This window comes from Desmodus rotundus, chromosome 1, assembly GCF_022682495.2.
Source record: "Desmodus rotundus isolate HL8 chromosome 1, HLdesRot8A.1, whole genome shotgun sequence".
Taxonomy (NCBI): domain Eukaryota; kingdom Metazoa; phylum Chordata; class Mammalia; order Chiroptera; family Phyllostomidae; genus Desmodus; species Desmodus rotundus.
In genome coordinates, this window is record NC_071387.1 from 72,552,133 (window position 1) to 72,565,017 (window position 12,885).

Below are 12,885 nucleotides of genomic sequence, written 5' to 3' on the forward strand. Positions count from 1 at the left end.
TTTTCTTTCTCTCAGACAGAAAGGTGAGCAGAGGCCATTGTCCCTTTTCTAAACCCTCCCTGCACAGAGCCACAGAGCTTGCAGGCAGGTGCCATATCTGAGACTCCAGCAATCTAACACTGTTTGCCCCACCCTGGAGATTCCCTGAGACTCCCTCCCATCCAACTTACTGGTCCACTCAAACTATTAACAGTGATTTTTCCATATGAATGACTGATCTTGGCTCATGCTTCACAACTTACTAAATCCTCTCAAACAAGCAATAATTGGCCTCAGTGAGTACCAACCCCTACCCCTACCTCTTGCTAAATGGCCCCAGGATTAGCACTAGCAGCCAGCTAGCCTAGATTCACAGCTTGGCTTTATCTGGGAATCTCTAAGCCCAGCGTAAGTACCAGCCATCTCAGACTACCTTATTGTTCATGCAAGGTGGCCCTGGACAGACACAGGTAGTGGCTGACCTTAGCCTACACACCAAGGAAACCCCAGAGCCTGTGCGCCCAGTGGACAGCTATAAACCTTGTCTGATCAACATCCTGCCCAGCACAGCTGATCCTACATGGAGGGCAGAGGTTAGTAGTCAGTGGTCATAGCCAGTCTCCTTGAAGCTGACTGGCCTAGATAAATCCCTCCCATTGGCCTGCCAATAGCAATCAAGGCTCAACTACAAGAGGAGGGCATACTCAGCCCATACAAAGGGCAAACCTCGAGTACCCAGGCTGGGTGATACGGGAGGCTGTGCTACTGGACAGTACTGGACACCTACTACATTAGGCTATGCTACCAAGACATGGAGTCAAAGCAACTCTACCTAATATATAGACACGAACACAGGGAGGCTGCCAAAATGAGGAGATAAAGAAACATGGCCCAAATGAAAGAACAGATCAAAACTCCAGAAAAAGAACTACACAAAATGGAGATAAGCAATCTATCAGATGCAGAGTTCAAAACACTGGTTATAAGGATGCTCAAGGGAATTAGTGAAGCCCTCAACAGCAAAAAAAAAAAAAAAAAACAGTCAGAAACGAAGGATATACTAATTGTAATAAAGAACAATTCACAGGAAAACAACAATAGAGTGGATGTAGCCAATGATCAAATCAATGATTTGGAACATAAGGAAGCAAAACACAACCTATCAGAATAAGGAAAAAGAATCCAAAAAAATGAGGGTAGTATAAGCAGCCTCTGGGACAATTTCTAGCACTCCGTAATTCCTATCATGCAGGTGCCAGAAGAAGAAGAGAAAGAGCAAGAAATTGGAAATCTATTTGAAAAAATAACGAAAGAAAACTTCCCTAATTTGGTGAAGGAAAATAGACATAGAAGTCCAGGAAGCAGAGAGAGTCCCAAACAAGATGGATACAAATAGGCCCTCTCCAGGATGTATCATAATTAAAATGGCAAAGGCTAAAGATAAAAAAGAGAGAATCTTAAAAGCAGCAAGAGAAAAGGAGTTAGTTACCTACAGGGGAGTTCCCATAAGACTGTCAGATGATTTCTCAAAAGAAACTTTGCAGGCTAGAAGGGATTGGCGAGAAATATTTAAAGTCATGAGAAGCAGGGCAGCCAAGATTGCTCTACCCAGAAAAACTATCATTTAGAATAGAAGGTCAGATAAAGAACTTCCCAGACAAAAAAAAACTAAAGAAGTGCATCATCACCAAATCATTATTATATGAAATTTAATAATGGACTTTTTAAGAAAAAGATCAAAATTATGAACAGTAAAATGGCAATTTATATATATATATATATATATATCTACAATTGAATCTAAAAAACAAACTAAGGAAACAAGAACAGAGACAGAATCATGGATACGGAGAGTGCGTTGATGGTTGCCAGATGGGAGGGATGTGGAGAATGGGTGAAGATGTGAGGGGATTGAGAAGTACCAACAGGTAGTAACTGATTAGCCATGGGGATGTAAAGTACAGTATAGGAAACGGAGTAACCAAAGTACTTAAACCCATGGCCCATAGACACAAACAATGCTGTGGGGATGGGCTGAGGGAGTAGTGGATGCTGGGTTGAGGGGGGCAAAGGGGAAAAAATTGGGACAACTGTTAATAGCATAATCAATAAGATATAATTTAAAAAAAATCAACAATCAGAAAACAAACAAAACAATTTAAAAACGGGCAAAAGAGCTGAAGAGGTAAGTCACCAAATAAGATATATAGATGGCAAGAAACATGAAAAGACAACATCACATGTCACTAGGGTATTGCAACATAAAACTAGCTACCATTATACACCTATTAGAATGACCAAAATCCAAAACAATGAGAGCACCACATGCTAGCAAGAACTTGGAACAGGAACTCTCATTCACTGTTGGTAGGAATGGAACATGGTATAGCACTTTGAAAGATGACAGTTTTGCAGTCTCTTACAAAACTAAACTTCGTATTTACCCAGAGTTGCATTTATATCTACACAAAAACCTGCATACAAATGATTATAGCAGTTTTATTTATGACTGGCAAAACTTAGAAGCAAATAAGATGTCCTTCAATAGGTGAGTGGATAAGCAAACTATAGTACATTCAGACAATTGAGGATTATTCAGCAACAAAAGAAATGAGCTATCAAGCAACAAAAAGACATGGATGAACCTCAAATACACATCGAACAATCTAAAAAGACTGCATACTATATGATTCTAGCTGTATGACATCCAGAAAAGACAAAAGTAGACAGTAAAAAGATCAGTGTTTGCCAGCAGTCTGGAGGAGGGTAAGTGGGAGAGATGAATGACAGAAAATATACTACATAATACTGTAATGGTGGATACAGGTTATTATACAGTTATGGAACCCCCCCCCCAAAATGATACACAAGGAATGATCCCTAATGTAAACAATGGACTTTAGTCAATAACAATGTATTAATACTGACTCATCAATTATATCAAATTTTCCACAATAAAGCAAGATAAGTAATAAGGGAAACTGGGAGAGAGGAGGTAAGTCAGTATACAGGAACTCTGTACTTTCTTTTCACTCAATTTTTTTGCAGACCTAAAGGTGTTTCAAAAAATTAAGGAATATTAATTTTAAAAAAAATTCAAGTCTGCTATCTGTAAGCTCCACTTGGGTCAACTATATGATGTGATAACCGAAACTGCTAATTAAATCAAAGACTAGAGTATGGGATGTGTAAAAGGTCCAGAACTGAGAACAAAATCTAATTTCAAGCCTAATGTTTACTATTCCTTTGGTAGTTGCACTTCTATACAAGTAAGTACTTTTCTCAATGAACTAGCCAAGAACATAATGACTGGAATGCACAGAGGATCTAAACATCTGATGAAAGTTTGGAGCATGTAACTTTCAAGGTAGTTGCCCTAAGAGTATATCTAGTAGCCTTTGAAATACATCACAAGATACAATGTTTAAAATGCATGTAATTTTTTAAAACACTTTATTTATTTATTTTTAGAGAGGGGAAAAGAGAGAGGAAAAGAAACATCAATGTGTGTTTTTGCCCCTCTCATGCCCCCTACTAGGGCCCTGGCCTACAACCCAGGCATGTGCCCTAGACTGGGAATCAAATCATGACCCTTTCGTTCATAGGCCAGCACTCAATCCACTCAGCCACACCAGCCAGTGCTAAAATGTGTATAGTTTTTTAAAAAATGGAAATAATACTTCTCTCAAAATAGTGAATCAAATCCTTTGTAATTGCATTCTTAATAAAACATGCAGGGCATTATGCATGTTTTCCAAAAGCCTCAACAATTTACTTACCAAAAAAAAAAAAAAAATATATAGAGAAGTCTGTCATTTCAATGCAACAGAGGGGCCTTCAAAAGGTACAGAAACAGTATGGGCTAATCTGCCATACAAAATGCAATTTTCACCCTTTCATATAACTACTACTCATAGAAAGAGACAAATTAAAAAGCAGGGAGGAACCCACTTGGTGTCATTGCTGGTAATAACTTGTGAAAAGCTCAAAGGAATGAGAAAAGAAATGTAAATTCTTAAGGAGCACTGTAGTTATACCACTTTTCCCTTACCAATTGCTGAACTGGACAGCATTTCTCCAGAACGAGTTTTTAAAAATCCTTTAAAGAAGTTAATTCATTTTGAGAAGTTGCATTCTGTGAATGCCTATTTGTTACAGCCAGTCAAGAAGGTAAACAAGGTTAGGAAGAAGGGAATTAGACTCATAGTTTATCAGTGGTACATGTGCTTCTCTGCTTCCAACTCCAGACAGCCTTGTGAACACCTTCTTTTCAGCCCCCCACAGCTTTCTAGCACTCATGCCTACATTTAGAGGTACAGAGGAAGCAGCAGCACAGAGTTCATCTGCCAATCCAGAGATTTCCTCAGCAATACATACACAGTCGGCATGGAATACTCTTGGCCTACAAATGCTGCTTAATTAACTGATAATCTTTATTCTATCTTTGCAAAGCAGCAAAAGTCTCTGATGGTATTTTTCTCGTTATCTTTTTAATTTTTTATAAGTGTATTTATTCTTTCAGGTATGGTTGTGAAGTTCTTTTCAGCAAAACTCAACATCTTTTTAATTGCAAATTAATTTCTTTTTATTCTAGTCCCTCCACTTACCTCCCTTTGCCTCCCTTGGTGCAGCACTATCTTAACACAGTAACAACAGCAACAAGCACTAGAATTAAGTGGGTTTTTGCATTTATCCTTCACCTCGAGGATTCAAATAGTTTCATATAGGTTTACATTTAACACCTTTGCTACATGATGGCAAAAATCTCATATCACATTTAATTTTTTAGAGTTAATAAATGTAAGCTATGGACATTATCAATTCTTTATGAAAGCCTAAGAAAGTGATCTCAACTTCACTATCAAAATAAACCTACCAGGGAAAACAATGTTAAGTACCTGCCACACTATATTTTTATTTACTAATAAATTAATACATACTATTACAATCATATATATGTAATCAGAAATTTTTAAAAAGACTTAAATACATGACTTTATATATATTCATGTACTATATAAGCTCTGGTGTTTTCTTTCTTCATTCTCTGGGAGTGTATATAATCATACTTTGGTGACTAGTGTTCTGAAAGGCTAAAAGAAGCCCAAGAAAATATCTATTCCAAACTTTCATCACACAGTTTAGTCACTGAAAACGTCTTTCTCCTATTAAACTCTACTTTTCATTTTTTTGAAGCTACCGTTAAGAAGATAATTCTCAAAGATGATTCAGTAATTCATGAACTAGAATGCCAAACTATAATCCCATGAGGTGACTACATTTTTTAAAAAACAAGATGTCAAATTATATATAATGCTGTACATCTGAAACGTATATAATGCTATAAACCAGTGTGCCACAAGAATTTTTAAAACATGTAATATTGGACTATTTAGTCAGAAGCACTGACCTCTTTGCCATTAGAATATCAAATAAAAAAAATGATAACAGCTAACACAACAGCCATCCAGTGTGAATAAATCAAAACTACACCTAATTTTTTGTCACATCTGGTGTGCCCCAGAATTTCAGTAATTAGTACATGTGTGTCATAACATGAAAAAGGCTGAAAATCAGTTATAACCAATGTTATCTCAATAGAAAAGAAAAAGTGGCAAAATTTGAGCCTAACCACAGCAAAACTCTGCCTGAGAAAGCTAATGTAGAACATTCAGAGTAAAATGTAGTAAATGTCTTACTGATTTTGATCATTTTATATACCATAGGGTTATGTACTTGTTTTTATGATTATATTCAAATGTATGCCTCTCAAGGAACCATCATATGCCTTAAAGACTAAATCAAGTCTTCTGCACTAACAGAACTAAAAAAAATAAGTAGTGCTACAGAAAGTTGTATATTTGATTCTGGTTCCATTAAACACAATCTAAGAAAACAGTTAGTAAGCACTCTTCTCAAGTGAAGACACTGCACTAGGCACTGGTATTTACAAAGTCTGACAGCTAGAAAGGAACTTCAGGATCAAGACCAAACAGCCAAACATTGTTTGAATCAGCTCTACAACAGTGCCACCAAGTGGCCGTCTATGTAACATATGTTCAATCACCTTTAGCAATAGGAACATATTTTAGAAGGCAGCCCACCATACTTGGTTACTTGTGATTCTTTGAAACAACCAAAAAATAACTTTATCTGCTGGCCCTATTTTTATTCTCAAAGGCAATATGAAGCAAGCCTAATGACTCTTCCATTGACAGCCCTTCAAGTATTTTCAAGAGACCTCAACTTTTATCTTCAACCTAAGTACCCACATTTAACTTAGGTTATTTCTTATTTATAGTTAAAAAAATTTCTCCTAAAAATTTCTAAGAAGAAATGCAAACACAAGAGCTTAATTCTTGAAGTTACAAAAGAGAATAATTTTCAGAATTACACATATCCCTCAGTTGGAAACTATAAAGCAACAATTTAAATAGACTGTTATTTTAATATTACTGAATGAAGCTAATTTGTTTACAGAGAAATGTACAGAAAAACTCATGAGCATTAGCAAAGGTTTGATATTTTAAAAATATTTTCTACAAATTTAATACCTGTGACAAATAGTAGTTTTCATTTGGTAAACTACAGCACAAATAACTAAATTTTTAAAAATTATAAAAATCATTATTATTTTAAATGAAAGGCTATCACCAATAAATCAACAAGCAAGTGCTGGTAAGGATGTGGAGAAAGGGGAACCCTTTTGCACCGTTGGTGGGAATGCAGACTGGTGCAGCCACTGTGGAAAGCAGTATGGAGATACTTCAAAAAATTAAAAATGAGTATCTTTTGTCGCAGCGATTCCACGTCTAGGAATATATCCAAAGAAACCCAAAATGCTGATTCAAAAGAACATAAGCACCCTTATGTCCACTGCAGCATTATTTACAATAGCTAAGATATGGAAGCTGCCCAAGTGTCCACCAGTAGATGAGTAGATGAAGGAAGGAACTATGGGACATTTACAAAATGGAATACTACTCGGCTGTAAAAAAAGAAGGAAATTTTACCTTTTGTGACAACATGGATAGACCTGGAGAACATTATGCTAAGTGAAATAAACCAGTCAGAGAAAGACAAATACTGTATGTTTTCACTCATATGTGGAATCTAGTGAAAAAACTACACTAACAAGAAAAACAGACAGACTCATAGAGAGCAGGCTGACAGCTGTGGTTGGGGAGGGCAGTTAGGGCATGGAAGGATTAAACAAAAACGAAAAAGGACTCAGGGACATGGACTATTTGGGGGCAAGGGAGGTATAAGGAGAATAAATGGCAATGGAAAAATACAATTAAAAAAGAAATAAATAAAAGTTGAGCTAAATCTTTTCAACAATACAAGCCTTCAAACCATCTACAAATTAACACAAGATATCCAGCCTGCATAAGTGCATGTGCACGTGCACACACAGCTGTGCTAAGATGAAGAGCAAAGCGACACCTGGTGTTTATTCTACAACTGTTCCCTTGCTAAAAATGAACAACTCAGGAAAATAACCCCAACAGAAGAATTTCTGTTTTACTACAGGACCAATCAACCAACCAACCAGTAGATTATATTTACATTTAAATAACATTTGCATAACAAGGTAAATCTTCAGGTATTAATCCATTTTTAAAGTGTGATAGAAGTTAGTATACAATCTGATACTCATCTTCAGCACAACCAGTTTCATTAATGTTATTTACTATCAACAAGATAAGTTAAACCAGTACTAAACAAAGAAATGCCAAATTCAATTAACTCATGGTTAATATTTATCAATATTTGAGTGTTTTAGAAAATAAAAAAACTGAAAATGTAATTTAAATAACCTGTCAGCATCATATACCATTAATAGGTCCCACAGTAAGATTTATTTTATTCTGAAAGAGCAGATAAAATTTAATGCTGCTTTATACTTTGGTCTACTGAACAAAGGGTTACTTTACTAAGTAAGCTTCAGTGAATTTTCTTAAACAACCAAGCCATTAAATAAAATGACAATGCATTCACAAGGAGCATTATATTCTTTATGGGCCTCACTAAGAGCAAGAATAGCTTGCTATGCAAAAAAAAAAAAAAAGAAAGAAAAAGAAAATATTAAATAAATTTTGAAAGTTTTGCATATTAAGAATAGGCCATTTTAATTCATTTAGAAAAAAGGCAATAGTCTTTTTTTTTAAAGATTTTATTTATTTTTAGAGAGAGGAAGGGAGGGAGAAAGAGAGGGACAGAAACACTGATAGGTTGCCTCTAGCGCACCCCAAAGTGGGGACTTGGTCTGCAAGCCAGGCATGTGTCCTGACTGGGAATCGACCTGGTGACCTTTAGGTTCGCAGACTGGCACTCAAATCCACTGAGCCACACCAGCCAGAGCAAAAGGCAGTAATTTTTATTGAGCCTACCAGAATTCCTATTTCCAAGCAAGTTATTTGCTAGCTGGTTCATATTTCAACTATACAAATATTTATCTGGAACATGTTCTACATAATTGAATAGTCTAGGTAATTTATGTTTATCACATTATGCAATAAAACATTTTATATTTTAACCATTTTCATAGACATTTTTCTAAAAGACTTTACTTAATTCCCCGTTTTCTTTAAAAAAAGAGTTGAAACTCAATTTAACTATTTTCTACACAGTTACTCACAACTGGAACTGTATTGCACAAGGGTACTGCTGTGCTTATGTTTTCTCACCTCTGCTTACCGTCACTTACTGATGACAGTGTGTTTTTGACCGTTCTGATGCCTAGGTGAGAACCTAAAGGTGGTCTATAAAACCTCCTACGTATAAAAGCTTTGTGGTATCTGGCTACTCTTAGTCGTTTTTCTCACCGTCTTTGCCTCTATGGTTGGTTTTCAAATGACTTAAGTTACCATAAGAAAAATCAAAGCGAAACAGGCTGCTGACACTGGGAAGGGAGTTCTAAAGAGCTCCAGGTGCCTGAACGTGGGAGCAGAAAAGATCTTCCTTTATAGGGCAGCACTGGCAACTTTGTACAATGAGGTCTCCACTCCTTTTTCCCTAGGAACTAGAATCAGCCTGTCCATTCTAGCTTTTTTCTGTCCTTTACCTAACATTCTTCTCTCCACAGATGTTCTAATGGTGTGATCTACACAGCTTGCTCATTTCATGCAAAGAATGAAAACAAAGGCAGAAACAACAGCAACGTTGTCCAGTTATTTATACACATGATACAAGAGCTATAAGACTAGGACTACATTTTATAAAAATGATGTGTGCTTAGTATTGTCCATATATGACAAATCAATGTAAATGAAAACTACAAATCAGAGTTTCTGTCTGTGGAGGGTGCTCTGAAATAGTACAAATACAAAGACGTAACTTTATCTGGCCGGATAGGAGGCTAACAAAACAGAACTTCTGAAATCACTGGAATTCTCAAGAGGATCAGAAATATTTATAAACCCAACAGTATATAAGTTAGAATTACAGAATATCTAGACTTTGTTCTCTCTATGTATACACTGGATAAAGCACAAAATTGTTTAACTTTTTTTCATTTTGTTAATTAAGCATTAGTAACATAGACCAGTTAAAAAAAATTCTGCCTAAATAAACTGATAACCCGCTTCTCTCTGCCAAATAAGTTTCTATAACTCAAGTCTTAGAGAAACTATTCTAAGTTATCAAAGATTAGTTACGTATATAATAACAAATCTCTTGGCTGCAACAGGTTATCACTGCTCTGTAATAATTTCAGCAGGAAAAAGGAAAAATGTGTTTCTTGAGCAACTAATAAAAATTTATTTTACTTTCAACTTCCTCAACTAGGATGTGGAAACAAACAAAAAATACATCTAAAAAATTAGCTCTATTGATTTACTTGGCTTGAATAAATCACAAACTGCCACTGCTGGTAACTGGCAAAGCTAAACACTCATTTATAGAAAACAATAAATAAGGAAGTAAACAAGGATAAAACATCTCTGCAACAGAAAAAAAAGAAAGTTATCTCATAAGACTTATTTTTTTCCACATACAACCCAAAGCTACCCAGTTAACAGATCTCTAATATCTTACAGCTAAGGATATTTAATAAAGATTCCAAATTAAAACTAAGATGACAACTTTCTGATGGCACCTGTAACCACACATCACTGAGGCAGAACTACTCCCGTGGCCAAAGGACTCATCAAATACAGGATGTAACCTTTACTCCTTTGATCTTGGGTAAAATCAATTTTTCTTTCTCCTATCTGTAAAATGAGGGTAAGCTGAAACACTGTGAAAATTTACTATTGGTAAATGCTTATAATCTTCAGGTAAATGTTACATAAAAATTAAGTTCTTGATTCATACCTTGTTTTAGTTCCAAACCTTCGGGTTGCTTGTTCTCTCTCAGGGATGAAGTAGAATCTATACAGATATCTTGTCTGAGGAATAAAAATAAAAATAATTTTTAAAATGACATTCAATTAGGTAATATCCAAGAATTAAGTTAAGACACTTGGAAAGACACACTGAATTCTTCTAAGCCCCCAGGGTACCATTTAGTGCACTCCGGAAACTCAGAAACCTTTACACAAGTGTCAGAAACAGCAGCTATAAACTAGTACCAATGTAGGCAAGCAGCTATAAACTAGTACCAATGTAGGCAGTATACTTCTTTGTAAAACCAAGGGGCAAACCTGAAAAAAATATGGAGGTACTTTTTTCTCCCTTCCAATATCCTTCATAGTAGCTAATGGGAGAAATCACAGATAAACCCAATAATTTTTCAATTTCAACTATTAAATTTAATGGCTATTTTGCAAACTATTTTACATTCATCTAATTTTGTATCTCAAATGCTTTGATGTCTACAGTACTTGGCCAAATAAATATCTTATACCTCATATGCATATACAATCAAAGCAAATAGATTAACTTCAAGATCATGCGCTAAAAAAGTTTTGACTTACCATGTTCTGCAACAGGGCTGCAAACTGAACTAATGTTCTTTCTGAGAGGGCATTATACCATCTTAATATTGACACTACAAGTAGTTTTCAGCAATAGTCAACTTAATTAATTTCAAATACTCAAAATGATTGTTTTCTTTAAAATAAATATCCATTACCTTCTGAGAATTTTTATACATACATATCTTAAAATTAGCATACTGAGAGTATTTAGGAAATTTCCCTGCTCGCAAAACTATTTCTTTTTTAAAAAAGATTTTATTTATTTATTTTTAGAGTGGGGAAGGGAGGGAGGGAGAGAGGGAGAGAAACATCAATGAGCAAGTGAAACATCAATTGTTTGCCTCTTTCATGCACCCTAAGCAACCAGGGACTGGTCCCGCAACCCACACATACGCGCTGAGTGGGAATCGAACCTGCAACCTTTCACTTTCTGGGATGACACTCAACCTACTGAGCCATACTGCTCAGGGCTCACAAAACTCTCTCTCTACTTAATAAAGATTCCTTAATAACCAAAAAATGAAGACATAATCATTTCATTGAGAAGTTTACAATATTATTTCCAGTTAACATATTTGGAACCTACATGTTTGTTCTATATTAAAGCTCTACTAATACATGCCTACTAATACAAGCATGAACTCGAATAGATGTTACAAAATAATCTAAATTTGGTATTAACTATAATGTCTAAGAGACTTATAATTGAGATAGCTCTGCACTGCGTCTTTCTTTCTGTCTAATGCCATCTACTCGAATATTTTTCTTCCACTGGAGTGACTGGCAGATCCCAAGGAGGGTACCAACAACATTTCTTGTCAATCCAGGGCAGAGTGAATGCCAATATACTACATTAAGAACTTTCCAAAGAATAAGTTAAAACGTGCTACCTCAAGCCTTACAGTCAAATTAGATTTTAACCTACTTAGTAGCACTAATCTAAGTATCTTTCTTTAAGAGAAAATGTTTGCTCTTATACCTCCTCAATGGACACTGAATTCTTTTTCTAAACATATACAACTAAATTTACAAAAAATGTTTTGAACAAAAATGTAACGTAACATCACCATTAAAAAAGGACCACGAGCATATGACATACCCTAAGAAAGACACATCACCCATACAATATTCTAGTGAGAATGTACAACCTATATCATGAGGTTATATCATCAGAAAAACCCCAAATGGCAATGAGTAATGTTTTATTAAAAAGGGAGAGAGGAGTTAAATGTCAATGTTATAAAAGACAAAGAGAGGCTGCGGAAATATTCCAGGTTAAAGGAGCCATGACAATTAAATGTTCGATTTGACTTGAGAGTACTGAACTGGAAGGGGGAAAACAGTGTAAAGGACTTTACTAAGTCAAAATACCAATGGGAGACTGGATGAAAGTATTGTATCAATGTTAAATTACTGAAGTTACGTTGTATTGTGGTTGTATAAAATAGAACACCGCCATGCATAGGAAAAGCACAATGTAATACTGAGTGGTAAAGTGTCTTGATGTATGTAACTTAGCCTCAGATGTTTGAAATACACACACACAGGGGTGTGCAAATAGAATAAAATACTAATGATAGGTAAATCTAGGTAAAGGGTATATGGAAGTTTCTTGTACTACTCTTATTCTTGTGACATTTTAATAAGACAAATTATTTCAAACAAAACCCGTTCATAGTAATGCAGTAAAATGCATTATTTTATTTTCTTTGTCAAAGTCCCTCAGAGTCCCTTCAAATAAAACTGGATTCCTCTAAAAAAAAACTATCTGCTTTCATAAAAAAATGTGTATTAGTGACCAAAGTAAACCTTTATAACATTCTGTTTTATCTTAAATTGGGTTTTATCAGGCTATTGGAGAAAGTCATCAAAAGAGTTTCAGACTGTAGGTATAGCACACCACCTTGTGTCTGAAAAGTGAAAAAGCAGATAATCTTACATCAGTACTATCTGAAGTTGAAAAAAATTTCAGAAAATCGTTTGA

General features: G+C 35.3%; 1 protein-coding gene across 1 annotated transcript in view; it reads right to left on the reverse strand.

The window, feature by feature from the left end:
- The window catches only part of CAAP1 (caspase activity and apoptosis inhibitor 1), a 54,212-nt gene that overhangs the window by 17,264 nt on the left and 24,063 nt on the right, over positions 1 to 12,885 (reverse strand). Inside the window, exon 5 of the mRNA XM_024558345.3 lies at positions 10,297 to 10,370. Coding sequence (XP_024414113.1) covers positions 10,297 to 10,370 — 74 coding nt within the window. The remainder of the gene's footprint in view (positions 1 to 10,296; positions 10,371 to 12,885) is intronic.